A 21,073-nucleotide genomic window follows, 5' to 3' on the forward strand; every position below is an offset into this window, starting at 1 on the left:
GCCACCAGGCACTGGAGCCTGGCAAGAGTCCCCATTGCGCACAAAAGAGGCGTGTGGGGAAATCACGGCAAAACTCAAGGTCGAACTAAAGACATCTAGCCTACAGATACCAGGGAACCTTGCGAATCAACTATTGGAACGCCCACCAGAGGCAAGTAAATTTAAGGACAAAAGCATTCACCTGTGACTTAAAGGCAAAGCTCAACGATGTCTGCAGATTCATTTCCCCCGAATAAGGCTGAGTGAAAGAGCCGAAAAGCATTGGGACAAATCGAGCAATTTTCAATTCAAGGGTGGTTTATTGCTCTTCTGTCCCCAGCATGACGCGTTTCGGCTGCAGCAAGGCAGCCTTGATCACATAATATATATATGTATATATATATATATATCTATATATATATATATATATTTACCCGTGATGTTGTGCGACTCGAATTTCTCCTGAAGGGGAAGGTGTTTTGATATATATATATACATATATACATATATATATATATATATATATATATATATATATATATATATATATATATATATATGAACAACACCTTCCTTCACCAAGAAAGTAGGGGCCAGAGGGGGGTTTGGGGGTTCTTTGGAGAGACTTTATTTCAATGGTGCCAAAGTCAGTGGCGGCAAATGCATTTCGGCTTGCAGTAGTGCCTTCCTCAGTGTCCTTCACTGGCTGGGACCCTTCAAATTAGTTCGACAGTCCTGCCCCTCTTTTGATGTAGCTGAGGGTAACGTGCTCCTCCCCCAAGCAGTGATTGCTCACCTGTCAATTGTTGCATGAAATGGCAAACTTCAACTCCCAGAATGCAACATGTTTTTGCATCTGGGCCTGCGATTTGGGTGATCGTACTGACTGGTACAAGTTTCGTCCTCTAAGCAGGCTGTAGCTAGGTGCCCCAGAGAATAGCACCAAAGGTCAAAAAGCGCCTCCTCCGATCCCCTCTTTGTGCTGATGCAGCCCCTCTGTCCAGGTAGCGATGAAAACGGGGGCAGCTATGTAGTAACACAACACCCTGGCGTAGGTAAAGTACCTCTCTCAGTTTTTGCCATCCCAGGCAAATGAGGCGGACACCGGTTCTCTCGATCCCTCGAGTCTCTGAAGTGCTGTGCCTGGATTAACCGGATCACTTGTGCATCAGGGCCATCTTTGCTGCCCTGCAGGCAGGCGCAGAATATACGATATATGTATATATATACATATACATATATATACAAGCTACAAACATCCCAGGATCCTTGGTCCATCAAGAAAGTAGCACACGCAGGGGGTAGTTCCACAAAAGATTTATTGCGGGAACTTAACAGCAATGACGCGTTTCGCCTTAGGGCTTAGGCACAATTTGACAAAGCCCTAAGGCGAAACGCGTCGTTGCTGTTAAGTTCCCGCAATACATCTTTTGTGGAACTACCCCCTGCGTGTGCTACTTTCTTGATGGACCAAGGATCCTGGGATGTTTGTAGCTTGGATTAATTAAACGGGTACACCCCCGTTGTGTGTGCACCCGCTCACGTGTGCAGCCGGCTGGTGTTTGGAAGCTATTATATACATATATATGTTTATTTATTTATTACACTTTTGTAGTTAAAAAAATGCCACTATATTGCTATTTGAAACAAGTACTGCACCTCTGTTCTTGACTGGGACTCTCTAATCATGGCAGAATAATGGTGCTCCAAATCAGTCTTCTCTTTTCTGCAGAGCTCGTCCTGCTCTTTTAATTCATCAGTCAATTTTTTCAAGGCATCAGCGTGGGCGAGCTCAAACTCTCGCAAGGCAGTTTTCTTTTCCTTCAACTTTGCTTCACACTTGGCTCCCTGGATGCAGAAAAATCAAAATCAACCATTATGTGCAATTAAATTGATATCAAGTGTCAAATAACCTCTGATTGAAAAGAGCAAGTGACTTCGCAAGGACTACTGTTTGTCTATTGAAACACTTTTGAATTTGTTGATCTCTAGCAGGAGGAATCCTAAAACCCTTAAACCAGTATGAAACATGTTGGCATTCAACCCACCACTCAAGCTCAGGCGCCAGGATGGTAGTGTTTGCAAAGATCAAGGGACAAAACAGCTCATCGGTAGAATCGGTGACATACTAAGAATATTTGAGCCCCAGAGGAAGACATATTTTGGGTCCCCAATTTGAGAACAACTTTGAAGTTTATTACGCATTTTCAGCTAAAAACAAGTCTTTTTTTGGAGTAGCCTGTCCTTCAGGCAGAATCCTGGTGCTGTGTGATGCAGGAGATCCTGTCAGGTCGGAACACAAAAAATATAAGCAACTTGTCACGGGTTTAAAGCAGCATACAGTAGGGAGAGAGAGGTTTAAAAGCAGACATAATTTAAATCAATGTAACAATGCTGATAAGCCTCCTTGAATTCTCCGACTAAGACAAACAAGTACAAAGTCATACAGCCTTATTCATGAAGGGGCCGTTTTGCGAGCCCCTAATAGCGAATCATAGCGATTCGCTATTAAGGACTCGCAAAACGGTAATCATGTAGGAATCGCATAATAAAATGCGATTCCTACTGATTCCTTATTTGCGATTAGCAAATTGCTAATCGCAAATAAGGAATAACTCGCCATTCATTCCTATGGGCCAAAAGGCCCATAGGAATGAATGGGGAGTATTCCTTATTTGCGATTAGCAATTAGCTAATCGCAAATAAGATTGCGATTTGAAGGGTGCCAGGGGTGTCCACAGGACACCCTGTAGCACCCCTCAAATGATCTGTGACACAGGTGTTGCACACACACATGTCCAAAGGACATGTGTGTGTGTAACATGCAACTCAGAAAAATGCATTTAAATGCATTTTTCTGAGTTTTCGCAATTTACCGCGAGGCCTGACCTCGCGGTAAATTGCGCCTAGAAATAGCGAAATCGCAAATTGAAATAGGATGTTGAATAGCATTTAAGGAATCTCAAATAGAGATTCCTTAAATGTCATTTCCTCGCACATTTGCGACATCGCAATTAGCGATTTTTGCTTTTGGGATGCTGAATCCCAAAAGCAAAAATCGCACTCGCAAAGGGCCGGATTCTCAGAATCCGGCCCTTTGCGAGCCGATTTAGCCTTCATGAATAAGGCTGATTGCTCTTCGCGTATTCATTTCAGTTCAGTAATCAGCATTAGACATTATTAAGTTCAACAATACTATGTTGATATGACACAATAACACAATCTTCGGAAAATTATAATAAACTGTTTACCAGGTGTCGAAGCGTCTGTGCGCTCTGAAATAAAACCTTTTACGTCACAATATGAGGTTTACAGCCAGACAAAGAATACTATTAGAAACTATAAATAAGTATCAGTATGGTACGATATGGGTATTTATGTAGGGCTTCCTTCCTTTGACGAGGCGCTGCATGCTATCTCATGGGATCCCACTGTTAGCGATTCAGTTAGATTTGAGGCATACATTCTTTCAAGGAACTTCTATTCAGTGTCCTGCATTTTGTGATGTTCTTCTCATGCCAATTGTGTGAAAAGATTCTGATGTCGTGTGCTTAACAGGGATATCTCACAATAATAGCGACATTGTCATGGACAAAGGGACTGAAGTTGTTATGCCATCTGCCGAAATATAAATCCCACAGGGCATAATGGGTTTTATATTTCCAAAGATGGGATATCCGTCACCATTGTGATAGAGTAACACGTTTGCCAAGAACTAAACCAGGCCCTTAGTCATTAAACTATTCCTGTACTATATTTAATTATATAGGAGAAAAATAACGATGCCGTTTATTATAATGACTATGGTTTTTAAAGCTATAGTATAGCTTGATTTGACAGTTAAACAATTGAACTTAAGGGAGGCAGCTTCATGCTTTTTTATAGTTGGTAGGACGTGCATAGTTCAAAGTGTTAGGAAAATATTGTTGGACCTTGTGCTTTCTACAGGGTTATCCCCAATCTTTTTGCCTTCCTCTTCCTGTTTATCTGACCTTCATTTTGTTGGACTTAAGACTTTGGGGACTTTACCACTGTTAATTAGTGCTAAAGTGCATGTGCTCTCTCCTCTAAACAAGGTATGATTGGCTTACTCTGGTTTGGCATATTTGATTTACTTTGATCCCATATAACCAAGGCCTGTAAATTAAATGCTACAAGTGTGCCTGCAGCACTGCTTGTGCCACACCACAGAAGAAGACTTTTGAAACTGTCTCAGGCCTGCCACCGCAGGGCCTGGTGTACAGTTTACTGTAACTTCAACATGGCATTTAAATCTACTTGCCAACTCTTAAGCTCCCATTTTAGTACACATAGGTCACCCCTAAGGTAGCCCTTAGGTAGCCCCATGGGCAGGGTGCTGTGTAAGTAAAAGGTAGGACATGTGCCTTTATGGGTGGCATATCCAGGTAGTGACAAATAGCCTATTTCGTTTTTCTCTGCTGTGAGGTCTACTCCTCTTATAGGCTAGCATTGGAAATTCCCTTATATGCTTTTAAGTGGTAATTCCTGATCAGAAAGGAGTGGCATTGCCATGTTTGGTATGTTTAGAAAAGTGGTGCTAAATCCTACTTACTCGTGAAGCCGGATTTTACATTACTATTTTGGGAATGGCACTTTTAGAAACTGGACATTTCTCTGGGCTTATGGCTCTTGTGTTTAGCAGCCTGACTCCAATAAATGTCCGGGTTAGGTGACAGCTGCACACTTTCTAGACAGCCACAACACAGGAAGGGCTGAGTGTGACGGGATAAATCAGCATTTATCTGCACACTGATAGTCTTCCCGGGCTTAAAAGGTGGTTCACACTTACATCTGAATAGCTTGTGTCCTGCCCTCACACAAAGGGCTGATTTACTCCTTACTGATTGTTTGGAGCCAGGGCTTGGCTGAAAGGTATTGTTGTGCACTTCTGAGGGTTCCTTTGAAGTCTTGAGCTCTGGCATTTGGACTGCCTGTTTTGTTGTGTTGGCCTGCTGCCTCCTGACTGCTAGGCTGCAAGAGGGACTGCTACTTTGTAAACCTGAATTTATGTGCTGGCCTGGCACCTACTTCTCCCTTTGTGTCTGCAAGTGTTCTCCAAAGGCTTGTTGGTTTGCCCCATGTTCTTTCAGAGTCTCAGGGCCATAAAAGACTCTGCAGCCATCTTATTGTCGTGGGACTCTGAACCCGGCAATAACTAGTGTCCAGAAGGCCCAACGCTTGATTTGGCTGCAAGTATAGCACTCTGTACTGCCTAGGAACAGAACACTTTGCCAATCTGAAGCACCGGGGGCTGCCCTTCAAGACCGAGCATCCTAAGTAATTTCCCTGACAGTACAGCGCTGAGAAGTGCCCCCCGCCTGAGCCTCTGTGTACTGGGGAGAGTTACAGAAGATTAGTATATCTGGGAAGGACTGGCGTGCTCCTTGTCTGAGCCACGCGGTCCTAGCAGTGTGACCCAAGTCTCCTGTGTTCGCACTGCCCAGGCAGTGTGTGCTGAGCCAATGAGCCATCAGCACCACCATTTTTTTATAAACAAAACCTTGCCATGCGAGAGAGCCACCACAAACCATTTCTCAGTGCGGCCCCCTTGAAAGACATGCTGCCTGGGAGACACTGCCTACATAGGACCTGGTGCACCCCAGGAATGCCAAGTATTTGGTGCACATAGGCCCTGCTCCCGAGGCCCATGGATGCTTGGGCAGCACCACGCTACAGAGGCACGAGTGGCCTGTGGGGCCCACCCCTTATTTGAAAGGTACTTACTTAAAGCAGCTGCACCACGTGCTCGTGGGCAGCTGAATCTGTGCATTTGGATTTCTGACTGCAGGGTACTGAACAAGGTATCCCTATGTGGTTCTGCAGTGTGTGCCTCTGCCTTTTTCTTTTGGGATGGACCGTGTGGGAATTGTTTCCTGGTCTCAGTAGTGGGGGATACCTCTGGAGAGGACCCCAAGAATGGCACAAGGCCGTATATAGAAGCAGGACAACTTGAGTATTTAATTGTAGATTACCATATCACGTGTAGGAGGCGCGCAGGTGCTCCTGTGCCCTACACTTTGGTTCATGAATGCACTAGTTTTAGCAAAGCTCACACAATATACCATAACCAGCCAGGTGCACTGTGTCCTACAGTTTTATGGTTATATACTGTGATTCATGGGGTTATCTCTAAACAATCCTGCATTACCTGCAAAGTATTTATGATATATGCTGTTTTCTGCCTTGTTGTTATCAGGATAACTATAACAAGTACTAGCTAAATAGTTGCGTTATTTATGTTTCATGTCATTTTGGTCTTGTGGTATGTACAATAAGGACAATTATTTTTATGCAATCCTGTGTGGAGTCTTTTTGTGGTGTAGTCATTGTGTTGATGTGTGAGTGTTTTGCACAGATGCTTTACACATTGTCTCTGATGATAAGCCTGCCTGCACTGCACCAAGTGATACCAAGGTACCACTGCACCAAGCTACCAGAGGGTGAGAACAGGTTATCTTTGGTGTGTAACTACCTTGCCTTGATCAGAGTGGTTGGTTCTGCCTGGCTTAGGTGCATACCCTAGCCAACCAGAAACCCCATCTACAGCAAACATCATATGCATCTAACATGGGAGTGTCATTCAGAGTGTAATCTATGCACTAATGAGTCACAACTTCTTAACTGGCTGTAAATCTTTAATTGAAAATAAAGAGTAGCATACTTTGGCTCATGAAGTAGTACTCCTTTTGTTATTGTTTGCTTATCCCTATTACTGCACCTGGGGCTAATTCAGTTCTTTCTGCTATGGTTGACCCCCTGTTTAGAAAATGGCTTTTCTAGTCTTGTCTATTGGACAAAGAAGGAAAGTCTTTTGGGCATACTTGTGAGGGTTGGATGTATTGGTTTTATTGAATAGGAATCTAGATTGGCCCAACATTGATGTAGGGGATAGTAGAGTTCCAATGTCTGTCATCTTCAGTAGATTCCAGTAGGAAAAGCCATATCTTTAACACCTTACTGATTTTCAGATGATTAACGATGGCACTTCTCCTTCTTGTTAGTTAATAGGATCCTAGATGGGTCTGATCTTGCTGGTGAGTTAGCAGAGTTATACTAGTCTGTCACATCCTGTATATTAGGTTTGAAAAAGCAAATTCTCCACCATCCTACTGAGTTTCAGATGATGATTGAGGAAAAGCACTAGAATATTGTTGTTAGAGTACTGATTGACATAAATATCATGTCCAAAATGTTGTTTAAAAAAATATCACCCCGTGGAGTTAATATTAGAAAATCTACACCCTCTGGGGCAATATTTAGGTAATAGACATACAGAAACCAATATTCTGATACACAGCATTTAATGATGGCTTGTATATTTGCTGAAAGCAAATTCCATAATTTAGAAGCCCTCCTGTGCTGCTGATGGTTTCCTCTTGTTGAGTGGTAAGATTACTTGGGGTGCAAATCTGGAATGCTGTTTCCCTATCTGATATTTTCTTTTGAGCTTTATCTTTGAAAAACCCGGGCCTTTTCCTTTTATTGCTTTGGTGGGATGTACAGTATTTTGAAAGCTGATCTTCTAGCAACATGGAGCTTGTTAAGAGCCTGAAAAAACAAGGATGATGTAAAAGTGGTGTTGTCTCTATGTTCTAAACTGTTTGTAAGTATTTCATAGTTGAGCTTGATAATCCATGGAGCAAAACATTGACACACTTCAAGTGTGATATGACAAGGGAAGTGTAAGGAAATTAATCTTTTTGTATGGTGACCCCCAGATTTTTTGACTGATGCTGCTGGTTTTTCTAATCTGAGAGTGCGCTGAGGCCTGCTAACCAGACCTCGGTGCCAGCACCCTACCTCTAAAGTGTATGCCAAATTGGCTATGCCCAATTGGAAATGGCTAATTTACCTGTAAGTCCCTAGTAAATTGCACCATGTTACCCAGGGCATTTGAGTTAGAGGGTTACCCGAGGGCCTGCAGCACTGGTTTCGCCACTCTCAGGGTCACTCAAGTAAAACAAGTCCCCCATTCCACCACAGCAGACAGGTACAGCAGTCGTGGAGTGCTAGCCTGATCTTGCGACTGAAAGCAATTGCAAAGCCACCACTATCCCTGGAAATGTATGTAGGCCACCCCCCTGGCAGGGCTACCGAACTTTAAAGACAGGGTGCAACATATGACCCAGGCAGGACATTCACTTTGCATGTCCTAGCAGTAAAACACGCAAAACTGATGTTTTTACTGTGGAAATTGGCAAGAACAGGGTTACACGCTGACCCCTCAGCTGTCCTAACTCCTGAAAGGTGCGACGGAAAAAGGGACTTTAAGGATTCAAACAACTTGTTGCATTAAGTTCGGCTTGTATCTTGAGTCAAAATTAATGTATCTTGTTGCAGTGTGCAGCTTTGGTAAGCTGCCACATTATTGCCTTTTAAAATTCCTGTGCCTTCCTGAGCACGCGTGGGACCTGCGCCACAAGACAGCTTTCTGCTCTCCTGGAGAGAAGTGCTAATAACTTTCAGGGACTGGAACAATGAGAGACTGCAGACCTGAGAGGTGTCACCTCCCTCCAACAACAAGCCCCCTGTGTTTTAGCCACAAAAAGCAGGCTTAAAAGGTGAAGCCACTTTTGAAGGGCACTTGTGTAGCACTAGGGGGAGAGCTTTCCATTTTTGAGATAGAAAGGCTGGCAAGGGAGGCAGTTAAGGTAAACCAGGTGGCAAACTGTTTTCCCTATGGGTCTGTAGCCCTGAGGTAGCCACACCCCGGAGTGGGCTAGGGAGGTCTGTACACCAAGAGATGTGTCTCCCCACAAATCAGTAAACAAAACTCTGCAGCACTACGGGGTGTTCCGCAAGCGGGCGGAGTTGCTTGTTCAGCCGTTCATGAGACGTTTCTGATGTTCAGCAACACGGATTGCGTGTTTGAGGACAAATATCACGCAAAATTCACCAAGCGGTCGCACATGGGTGCAGCCATCTTGTTTTTCTTGTCTGTTTATGGCTCTGGGTCTGATTTTTTAATCCTCCCTTTGCAATCCTCTGTTCCTAAATTTTTTCTACTAGGTGCATTTTTGTACTGTTTTTCTATTACTTGCTTTTTATTTTTTTAACTTCCTTTCTTCTTCTCTTCACTTAATTTTTAACTTTCTAAATTTTGTTTCCACCCCGCCCCTTAGAATCATGGCTAAAACTCGGAGTCAGAGTGTGAGTGGGACCCGGGGACAGAGCAGCAGCTTTTCTTACTAAGGCATCGCCCGGAAAGGGTGCAGCACGGGCCTCGTTTTTGGAGGTGGGTGCATTTGTTTTTTTGTGCAGCACCACTTCCCCTCCACTCTGGCAGCAGGCCTAGGTCCTGGCTCCATAAGCGCCAGCAATGGTGAACGTTCCTTGACTGAGGCAAAACTGCTGCCCTCATCTGCCTGGACCTCTCAGCCGCCTTCTACACTGCACCCTCCGCGCAAGAGTCCATGATGCTAGCATCCATTACAACGCCCTAGAATGGATTAACTCCTTCCTCACCAGTCGAACACAGAAAGTCAAACTTCCACTATTGAACTCAGAACCTACAGTGATCAGCTGCAGAGTGCCTCAGGGATTCTCCTTGAGCCCCACCCTCTTCAACATCTACATGGCCCAGCTTGCAGCCATCATCAAAAGCCACGGACTCAACATTGTCTCCTATGCCAACGACACCCAGCCGATTCTCCCCCTCACAGATGAACCCACTGCCGCCAAGAGCATCTTCCAGATCAGAATGAAGGCTGTCAACACCTGGATGAAGGGAGGCTGCCTCAAGCTTAACTCAGACAAGACCGAAGTCCTCATTGTGGCTCCGTCTCGGACGACTCCTGGTGGCTCGCAGCACTTATAATCCCCCCACAGACCACACACACACTCTCACATCATCCTGGACTCCTCCCTCTCAATTAACCACCAAATCAGTGCTGTATCATCTGCCTGCTTCTACATTTTCTGTCTGCTTCATAAGATCTCAAGTGGATCCCACAGAGTCCAGGAAAATGGTCACCTAAGAGATCATCAGCAGTAGACTTGACTACGGTAATGCACTCTATGCTGGCACCACCCAGAAACTCCAAAAGAACCTGCAGAACATCCAGAATGCCTCCACCAGACTGATCCTGAACATCCCATGCTGCAGCCACTTTACTTGACACCTATTAGGCCTGCACTGGCTTCCTATCAACAAAATAATGACCTTCAAACTCCTCATGCATGCCTACTAAGCCTTCCACAATGCTGGACCTGCATAGCTAGTGCACCGCATAATAACATACATTTTACTATTCTGTGATCCCACACATCTCCCCATAAAAATGATACCTGACCTGTACAGCTGAGCCTAACACCTGCTGCAAAATGCATCAAAATGCAATATGGAGACGTCATATTTCACCCAGCGGAAAGTGTTTTGGGACATAGGTCAGCTGGCACCGAGGGGGAGCCCAGGGTGGTATGATTTCCTTACCCAAAAACCCATTCAAACCTCAAATTTTGGCTAAAAACACACATTTTCCTCACATTTCTGTTAGGGAAAAGTTAAATAACCTGCAGGGAGCCACACATTTCCTACCACCTAGCGTTACCCCACATCACCCAATAAAAATGATAACTCCCTTTTGTGGGTAGACCTAGCGTCCACAAAAGAAAAGAACCCAAAACTCAAGATGGACAGATCAATTGTTTCCCTCTACACCAAACTTTATTTTGCATTGTGGGTGAATGGGGATTTTGAGCCCTAGATCAGTCGGCCCCCAGGGAAACCTACCAAACCCACACATTTCTGAAAAGTAGATAAATAGGGAAGTCCAGGTTGGCATGTCTTTTGTGGCACTCACCAGGCAGTCCTACCCAAAAGCCCTTGAAAACTTAAAACTTTGGCAAAAAAAACACATTTTCTCGCATTACAGGAATAGTTAAGGGATATGCAGGGAACCACACTTTTCCTACCACCTAGCTTTCCTGATTACACATATAAAAATGGTACCTCACTGGTGTGTCTCGTTTTTTTGTCATGGGTGACCTCCTCCACATGGGGGCATAGACTATTTTGGAGATTTTCCCTTCCAGGAGAAGAAGGGGGGCCAGAGAGGGCCATGATCTCCCCTCAAGGGAATGGAAAATGTGGCAGCAGTTCTTTATGTGCAACTTCCTGAGGGTTTTCTGGTGGCCCCTGGGCTGCTGAATTGGGGGTGGGGGTCAGCTACCCCAGCATTGGTCATAAATAAATTGAAGATGTTCTCTCCTGTAAGGTGGTGGGAGGTGATCGCGCAGGGCTGCCAGGGGAGGGGGGGGGGGGGGGTGCAGTCCCCTTCCAACTCCTCACCCAACCTGGGAAGAGAAAACTTGGTGGCCATTTGTTTTGTGCTGCTACTCGGGGTTTACAGGTGTCCCCTCCCTGGTCAGCAATATGTCATCCCATTTCAGCCATTCATCAGTTATTGTTCCATTCACATTTTACTGACACCCAATGTGTTGGCTGACACATTGCCTTGTGCTTGTGCTGTGGTGGGTGGAAGCAAATTCTAAATGTCCCCATAAATGACCGGTGACTAAAGTGGTCTCACCCAATGCCCCAAGATGTATGCTGCAGTAGGTGGAAGTAAAATGTAAATGGAACATTAACTGATCACAGGAGACACCGATGGAGAGAGCAGTGCTCCTCATTACCTGAGCTGCAGCCAGGTGAGGTGAGGCGCTATCCCCACACATATTGGATTGTGGTGGAGTTCTAAACCTGAAATGCAGGTGATATAATTCCATTTTATATTTATATTCTTCATTGATTTATCAGCAATAGCAACATCTAGGTCCTGATGAATGCATTGGTACTTTCCATCTATGCAGAAACATGTTGACCACTAATTGCTGAACAGATATTTTGTTAAATCTGTTTATCACAATTGTTTTTACTCTTGGATAGCTGAGAGAAATTATTAAAACTTACACTTCTACTCAGCCTGATCCAATTTTATCTTATCATTATTCACACATTTGCACTGCTTTTTTCAGTTGTTTCTTTACACTTGCACCGCCGACTGGGTTTAAACAAAAGTTCTTCGGCTCTCACAGTCTGTTCACTTCCTTGTGACTGTGATTGCACTAACTCCTGGGTAAGGAGAACCCACATGATGTAAAAGTGGCGGTACAGATCGACAACTGATGGGAACATTTTCACCTACCCTTGGGTTTGGCTTTCCCAGTGATTGATCACGTGCATTTTTTCATATTATATCATGTGGTGCTATTTAAAGTTTGAATTCAGAATACTTTCTTCTGTCATGTCAAGGGTCTCCTCTTTCTCTGTATGACTCCTAGATACTTTGTATGTATTATCAGCAATATGTCATCCCATTTCAGCCATTCATCAGTTATTGTTCCATTCACATCTTACTGACACCCAATGTGTGGGCTGACACATTGCCTTGTGCTGTGGTGGGTGGAAGCAAATTCTAAATGTCCCCATAAATGACCGGTGACTAAAGTGGTCTCACCCAATGCCCCAAGATGTATGCTGCAGTAGGTGGAAGTAAATGTAAATGGAACATTAACTGATCATTGGCTGAAGTGGGCTCACCCATTATGCCATGAGTTATGGTGCGGTGAGTGAAAGTAAAAGTATGAATTGAATGGCACACTAACTGATAAATGGCTAAAGTTGGTAATACATTACCTTAAGCTAAGGTGGGTTGAATCAAAATGCATTCTGCCTAGGGCAGCAGGTTTTAGATAGAAAACAGAGACAACATCTAGTTGGATGACGGCTTCCTAGACTGTAACTCAAATAATGTCATGGAGTTCTGAGGCAGGGTCTGATACTTATACAGCATCTGAGGAAGTGGGTCAGTAACCAGAATCTGGAAAAGATTTTTCAGTCAGAGCCTCTTCCAATGATGACTCACCTTATACTGATCCTAAGAAACATGCAGACACAGTCATGATGTTCTTTGGCAAGCATACTCTGTGCAGCAGTGATTTGTGGGCCAGTCAGAGCTTATTCACCAAGCGAAGCACTGGAGCCCTGCCAGGGCCTGCAGGAAACTGCCCTGTGCTCTAAGTTTCATATAGGGAAGGGAGTCCAGAAATGGTGTCTTTGACCTCCAGGGCCAACTGAAGATCTAACCTGTGGCCTGGCTACAGCTTTAGGACCCAGCCAGACAGGAGAGCCCTGTCCAGTATCTGTGGGGCCCGACCTGAGCACTTTGTGAGAAGATAAGCAGGGAGATGGAATCCCTGGGTCAGCCGGAGCTGTGACAGTGGCACCCAAGTACCTTGACCTGAGACTAATCTGGAGGAAAGCCACCAATACAGACAATCCAGACACATTGAGCCACAGAGGTGAATATGTGAGAGAATGTACCTGACCTCCTGGAACTCAAATGAGCCCTCAATGAGACTTACAGGGCTGCCCAGTCATCTAGGCGCACCATGCTTTCCTATGGCATATGCAACCAGATGGATGGGTTTGAATGACAAAGCCTGAGCTAGTACAAAGCTTCCCCAGCTTGGAGGAAGATTCCCCGGTGCACAGCGCTCAAGTGACAGCAAAGTCTAAAAGTTTTATGCACAGTTCATTGTAAAGTAAACTTCATGCAGTTGAACGTTTCCACGTGTTTTAATCCAAACTCATTAGCTTCATGAGTACTTCATAAATGTTTGAAAATAGGTTTCATCAACATGTTCCAACAATGTATCATCCAACATTAACAGTCCCAATGCATTTCGGGCTGGTGACTAGGCCTTCTTCAGGGGAATGCTCTACAACATAAAAAAAAACATCAATCTGTCACTACACAGTTCCTCGGAACGCCATAATATGCAGTTACATCAACTAGTGTTGGTGAAAACATACCATCATGCTCAAAAAGCAACCAAGTGAAAAATTAAAAAACTAAGGACGTGTAAGTGTGTTAATAGTGCGGGGGAATTAACTGATGATGAAATAAACATAGCGCGGTGCAGCAATGAAAACATGCCAACAGACTCCTAAACCCCTGTGCTCAAAAATATACAAAACAGTGTTCCACATGCCTAACAAACGCTGAACCTATGTAAGCACTACTCACAGAGATGATCACATCCAAGTAACTACCAGGTCACCAGAACATGCAAAAACGTGAAAGCACATTGAAAACCCAAGTGTAAACGAGCCTGAACGCTTCTCTAGTTCAGCAGTCCTCAGTAGAGGTACTTACAATTATTCGGCTGCGTGAGCTCCCTCATAAGGTAACCGGCTTGAACAGAGTGGCCGCTAGTGTGTTGGTGTGGTAAGTAAACGCGCTGCGTGTTGACTAATAATAAACAAAGGACTAAGGAATGATAAAAAAAGCGAGCGCCATATTGGAAGGGTCAAAAAATAATGAAACTGTGCCAATAATGAACAGAACCTAAATGGTAATCCGCTAATGGTAAACACGGAAGCCTGATAACCACAAAAAAATTTAAAATGCATACACAATGGTAATTCAAAAAAATATACATGGAATATCACAATAATCGAATAAACATTACAGTTGATGCACAGTCTATAGGTAACACAGGAATTCCATCCTGTCATTTAATCCGTGCGGCTGCATCGTCGCCAGGAAGCGGATCCAGAAGTTCTCTCTTTTCAATAACGTGTTTTTGTTATTGTGGGTCAGTGTCACTTGCTCCAATATCAGATATTTTAATTGGGCTACTGTATGATTCTGTTCAAGAAAATGTGTAGCTACTGTCGATTTGATGTTCCCAGTTCTTATGTTACCTTTGTGATCCAATAACCGCACTCGTATTCTTCTCTCAGTGTGACCAACATAACACTTCCCACAGGGACACTTCAACATGTAAATGACGTTGGAAGAATTACATGTGGCGTTAATCGGGTGACCCTTCATGGAATGATTGGTGACATTCCCTTGTATACAATTGTTGCAATTGCTACAGTTGTAGCAAGGTCTGAGGCCTTTAAACACTTCGGGTTTAAGCTGCTCTCTTGGTTTGGTCAAGGCCTTAGGCAAGGCCTTAGGCAAGGGGGTCTGAGGAGGTCTAACAGAGCAATGACTCTGGGCTTGTTCAAAGCTTCTTCACCCAGCCAAGCATGGGAGCTATGCTCAGACTTGTGGGATCCCGTCCCAAGCTCTAAGAGACATTGTGGGCTGGGGTAAGTGAGCCCAAGGCCAAGATTTTCTAAGTTAGGGCCAGTCGGAGCTCTGACTTGGGCCAGGTCAGAGCTTTTTCATCAGGACAGAGGATCCCTGTCCAGTGTCTGTGGGAGCCCGTCCTTGGCACTTTGTGAAACAGCAGGCCAGGGAAGGGACCCAAAGATCCGAGGGCTCCTACCCCAGTGCCAGCAAGAATTGGACCCAGGGCACCCTAGTACCATGTTTCTACTAATCTAGAGGGAAACCATTTGGCTTTCTTGAAATCCAATGCTCATAGAGTGACAGAGGGGGGCAGTCAAACAAATGTGTCTGACCTCCTAGAGCCCCCTCTAGATTTTCAGGTCAGCCCGGCTGTCTGGTCACCAGGCATTTCTATGGCCTGCATGACAAGATGGTTGAGCTTAAATGGCAGTCATCTGAACACACCATGTCTTATGATTCAATCACCCTTCGCTCACCCTTGGAGAGGCCAGGGCATGCCCGGACTAGGTCCAAGGATCCCCAGCTGGCCTCAAGCATGGGGCTGTGGGTGAGGGCCTCATAGAGCTCTAAACTGTGGACCAGTCAAAGTTTTTCATCCTACCGGGCAGGGGAGACCTGCTCACTGCCTGCAGGACCACGTCTTATGCACTTTTTGAGATGTCAGGCTGGGGGCTTCCACCATAAGACCAGCTTGGGCTCTGACCTGGACCCAGTCAAAGTTTTTGCACAGCACCAAGCAGGGGAGCCCTTCCCAGGTTGCAGGTCCTTGTCTCAGGCTCTAAGTAACACTGCAGGCTGAGGAAGAGAGCCTAGTGCTCGAGTCTCCCACATCAGGGCCAGCCAGCACTTTGACTCAGGGTCAAGTCAGAACTTTTTTACCTGGTCAAGCAAGGGAGCCATCCCTGTACCTGGGGGACCCCTTCCTTGGCACATTGCGATGCAGCTGGCTGGAGAATGGAGCCCAGGAATGGGGGTTTAACACCTGGGCTAGCTGGAGCTTACATGGAGAAGCCAATAATAAATTTGTACATCGTGAAGCTGTCTCAGCAGAGGCGTCTTGGCGCTCAAAGCAAGGCTGAAGAACAAGATTTGACATTTCTATCTAAACTTGATTGAAGAGCCAGGTTTTTAAATCTTTCCTGAAACAGTGTTTGGACTAGGCCATGCAAACCTAAATGGGCAGAGACTTTTAAAGCTTGGTCATCCGTACAACGAAAGACCTGCCGCCCTTGCAAACCTTAGCAAACTCGGGATGTGCAGGTGGTTAGATCTTAGAGCTCTTCTCCTGGTGGTACAGGCTAAGCCTATTCCTAAGATAATGTTGATCTCTGCCCCTAATTGTTCTGAATGCAAATGTCAGAGATTTAAACTCGAACCTCTTGGCAACTGGAGCCAATGGAGCTTCTTCAAATGAGGGGGGATGGGATGAATAAAGTGGACCCATCGACTCCGTCTGGCCACTGCATTCTGTATCATTTGGAGTGTATGGATCAAGAAAGCTGGAAGCCCCACATATAGGCTGTTAGGGTAATCCAAATGCGATGTCACCAATGCATTGATTATGATCTTTTGGGTCTCCTTTGAAAGAAAACGCAATATCTTTCTGACAGATCCTAGCTTCAAAAAGCAGGACAATAAAATCTGCTGACTTTGGGATGCAAAGGAAAGGTTGGAATCAAACATAATTCCTACATTTCTAGCAGAAGTAAATGGTGTCGGAGGGAGATTCAATTCAGAGGGCCACCAGAGGCTCGATGGAGGGGAGCCATCTGACTGAGTAAGGACTGTAAAGTATATTGTGATGAAAGGTAAGCATTTTAGCCACTCTCCCTTACATAAACTACTTGGAAGCACTTGGGGTGAAATTACAGTATTTGCCGATCTGTGTACTCCTGATGAGGCAATACGAGTGGAGTCTGAAACATAAACAAATTATTGAGTATTGGAATAGTGGATCCTTAGGTGCACTGGGTGTCCCCAACCCTTCTCACATGTCGCTGGTGTACTCTAACGGTCTTATAAGTTCTATCTAGTGCTGCAGGAATTTCACTCCAACTATCTGCAAGTGTCTTTTAAGTCTCATGGCCATGGTGGCAGAAGATGACATAGGATATGGGAATAAAAAGGAGTTCTTCACTACCATGAGTCTTGATGGAACACCCTAATGCCCAATTAGTCCGCTGTGCATTTTCTGCATCATCATCTGTTAAACCTGCCAGCCTTAGGGTAGTCTTCCCTCAAACTTTTTTCCTGCTTGATATCTTTTTTGCTGATTCTTTATGTTGGCCTTAGGACTCTGCACACTTTACCACTACTACCCGGTGCTAAAGAGCATGTGCTTCTCCCCTACTGATGGTTACATTTGATATATCCACTACCTTTATACATGTCTCAGGCCTGCCATAGCAGAACCTATGTGTTCAGTATTACTGCCATGTTGACTTGGCATTTAGAACTCCTTGACAGTCCTTTAGCTCCCCCTTTTTACACATAATTCACCCCTAAGGTAGGCCCTAGGTAGCCCATAGGGCTGGGTGCTGTGTAAGCAAAAGGTAGGACATGTACTTTTATATTTTACATGTCCTGGTAGTGAAAACACCCCAGTTCAGTTTTCACTACTATGAGGCCTACGCCTCTCATAGGTTAACATTGAAAATTAATTATTACACTTTTAAGCTGCAATTCCTTATCGATTAGCACCTCAGTCATGTTTTATATAATTGGAATGGTAATGATAAATCCTCTTTACTAGTAATGTTGGATTTAACATGACTGTTTTAGAAATGCCATCTTAAGACAGTAGGTTTGTATCTGCTCTTAAAGCTCTGTATGCCTGCTGCCTGTCTCTAATACATGTCTGGGGTGGGTGACAGATTGAGTTTGTGCATTCTCTCTAAACAGCCACACACAAAGGAATGTTAGGTGTGTCTGAGTGCACATCTGCATCTTGATGGCTCATCTTGGGCAGGATGGAAGGAAGGAGCTGTAACTTACATCTGAATAGGCAATTTCCTGTCCCCAAACAACGGGTTGATTACCCCCTTGAAGTAAGTCTGGAGCCAGAGCTGGAAAGAAAAGACCTCTGTGTACTTCGAAGAACCTTCTTTGAAGTCACCCCCACTTCAAAGGCACTACTGGGTAAAAGTATTGAGTCTCTTGCCTCACCAAATCAGACATTTCTGGACCTGTAAAGAACCTCTGTCAGCAGAACTGCTGCACTGCTACAAGGACTGTCTCTCTGCTGGACTGGTGCTCAGGAAGAACTACTTTTCTGTTATGCTGCCCTGCTGCTCTCAGACCCTGCCACGGGAGAACTGGGCTCTGCCTAGAACCCAGAGTGATCTCCAAGGGTTTGTTGGTTTGCCTCCTGTAACCTGAGACTCAGGGATATCAAAGCTGTACCACCTGCTCTTGCGCCTGATCCATGTGAAGTGGACCCAGGTGCTTGCTTCAGTCAAACCAAGATATCTCCTGTCTGTGTGTAGCAGAACCGACGCATTGTCGCTGTTGCAGGAGCAGAATTGGAGCATTGGACTCAGAACCAGTCCATCGCATTGGAACCAACGCATCGCTTTCATTGCACTGTGGAAAGACTGGCACATCCTTTCAACTGCGCAGAGAAAGCCAGTGCATCGTTTATGGACCAAAGTCTTTTGGCTCGGCACATCTTCTTCAGAACTAGTGCATTGCCACCACTGCCTAAAGAAAATCGATGTATCACCTCAACTGCGGGATCGACACCAACATATTGCTCAACTGCAATCAGCATCTGACTGTTGCAAACAGGATCAAGGTACTTTGCTCAGCGGGAATTGCATGGCTCTTGTATTTGGCCTGTGCTCCATCGCAATTGGACACTCTTGATGGCTTTAGGCCCGGATCTCTGTACAGGGGTGAATGATTGACATTGATCAGCATTCTGTCCATCAATCATTTTTTGCATTATTTTAAAACAAACACAGACATGGGGGTCTGCTGTTCCCAGCATGCCACCATCCCTGTGTTTTTTAGCGATTCCCAATGGGTGGCAGATTACGATCTACCTCATGAATATTAAGGTGGGTCAATTATGACCCACTGGGAATCACTAACAGTTTAAAACACACTGTTGTACATAGCTGTTTGTAATTCCCTAATAGTGAATCGCAAAAAAAGTTTCTATTAGGAAATCACAAATCTAAAGCTACGTACAAGTGGCCCTTAATCTTTAAAAATTCTTACCTTGTCGTCTGCTTATATTATTTTTGTTCTTTTGGTCCTATTTTTTTTTTTTTTTTTTAATCATGCCCATATTTCTAACCTGGTGTGGATTCTTTTTTGGGTGTTTTCATTGTGTTACGATGTGTTGTGTTGCAACAATATATTACACATTGGCTTTTAAGTTAAGCCTGCCTGCTCTGTGCCAAGCTACCAGAGGGTGAGCACAGGTTATTTTATGGTGTGTGACCGACTTACTCTGACTAAGATTGTGGTCCCTACTTGGACAGAGTGTGTACCTTTGCCAACTAGATAGAGACCCAGTTTCTAACAGTGGTTATCCTCCTTTGTCAGGTCTGGTGAAGCAGCTCTCTCCAATAGGCCTTAATTTATTAGTTCGAAGCTGACCAACAGAATTAATATGGAAGTAATAAAAAAGGTGCTAGTTACTGAGACTCTTTTAGCTTGGGCTTAAAGTCTTCAAAGGGAAGAGATAAGGGGCAGCTCTTAAATTGAAGATCGGTTATGGCTGGAAGATAAAATGGCAGTGAAATAAAACCTTTTTTTTTTTTAATTATTTTTTTTGGTCCTCATCTCACCTTACAAGCCTCTGCGGGTCTTATGAAGCCGCCTTCGTTACTGGTCGCCCCTACGGCTTACCGCACTCGCTTGGGTCATCCGACCAGTCCCATTATTTTGTATGGGACCCTGGTGTAATCATAAGACCAATGATGTTACAGTAATCTTAAATCCTTGCCCCAGCTCACCAAGGGGTGCCAGATATTCGAGAGTTTATCTTCCACTCCATCGTACTCCAGTCGCGCCATAGAGAATGCAGCTTTAAGCCAATCCTCCCTTTGCGGGGTTAGGGCATCCTTCCACCTCTTACACACTTCCCTTCCTGCCAGCAGTATCAAGTTCAGTAATAGACCCCTATCTTTCCGCGAGAGGTTCTGGCTGAGGCGACCATCGTCTCCAAAAAATACCAGTTGTATATTGATCTCAATGTTGGTATTAAATATGCCCAGTAAGTTGTCACCTACCTCAGCCCAGAATCTTGTGAGTGCTGGGCACTCATAGAAAATATGTAAGTCATTTGCTAAGGGTACTGCGCATCTAGGGCATTTAGGAACGGGAAAAGGAGCAAACTTTGCAATTTTTGCTGGGGTGTTATAGAGTCTATTAATGACAAAAAATGATTTTTTTTTAGGCAGGCAGGTTTAACTGATCTGTACAGAGTCTTCAGTGAGGATTCATATAAAAGGTCTGCTGGTGGCCCTAGTGGGGATCCCGTCCACACTGCTACGGAGGCAGGAGTCTTATGGTCTTTGGCATCCAGCAGACTATTGTACCACATAGATATTTCCTTATTCAGTGGCCGTGTCTCTTGCAGCAAGTCTTCAGTCTCCCTGTTTCCGCTTATCTCCCGCTTTTCTGCCACATACCATGACGTTAACTGTATGTATTTAAATCTTGAGAACCCGGTGCCAATCTTAGCCCTTAGGTAATCCCAGCGAAGTATCCCCCCACTGTCCAACAGTTCAGACCAGATTTTGACACCAGCCCTCTTTATCGGCAGTGCCAAGCCATCGGATGTATGACGTTACAATGCATACTTTTACTCCGCATACCATTACAACGCGGTATTTACAACGCATACCATTACAACGCATAGCGCTTTGAGGTGCTGGATAGTGGTAAGTATAATTTACTATTCTAACTCCAGTCCCCGTGGACCCTAGGGAAGGTGTTGGATAGTAAATTATACTTATTCCCTATCCTAGAGC

The 21,073-nt window shown here is 44.6% G+C and overlaps 1 protein-coding gene across 1 annotated transcript in view; it reads right to left on the reverse strand.

Annotated features, from left to right (window-relative positions):
- LOC147727391 (coiled-coil domain-containing protein 171-like) overlaps positions 1 to 21,073 on the reverse strand; it is a 1,936,181-nt gene that overhangs the window by 1,090,445 nt on the left and 824,663 nt on the right. The window contains exon 12 of the mRNA XM_086963620.1: positions 1,639 to 1,827. Coding sequence (XP_086819746.1) covers positions 1,639 to 1,827 — 189 coding nt within the window. The remainder of the gene's footprint in view (positions 1 to 1,638; positions 1,828 to 21,073) is intronic.

Source organism: Lissotriton vulgaris, chromosome 3_1 (assembly GCF_964263255.1).
Source record: "Lissotriton vulgaris chromosome 3_1, aLisVul1.2, whole genome shotgun sequence".
In the NCBI taxonomy this organism is placed as follows: domain Eukaryota; kingdom Metazoa; phylum Chordata; class Amphibia; order Caudata; family Salamandridae; genus Lissotriton; species Lissotriton vulgaris.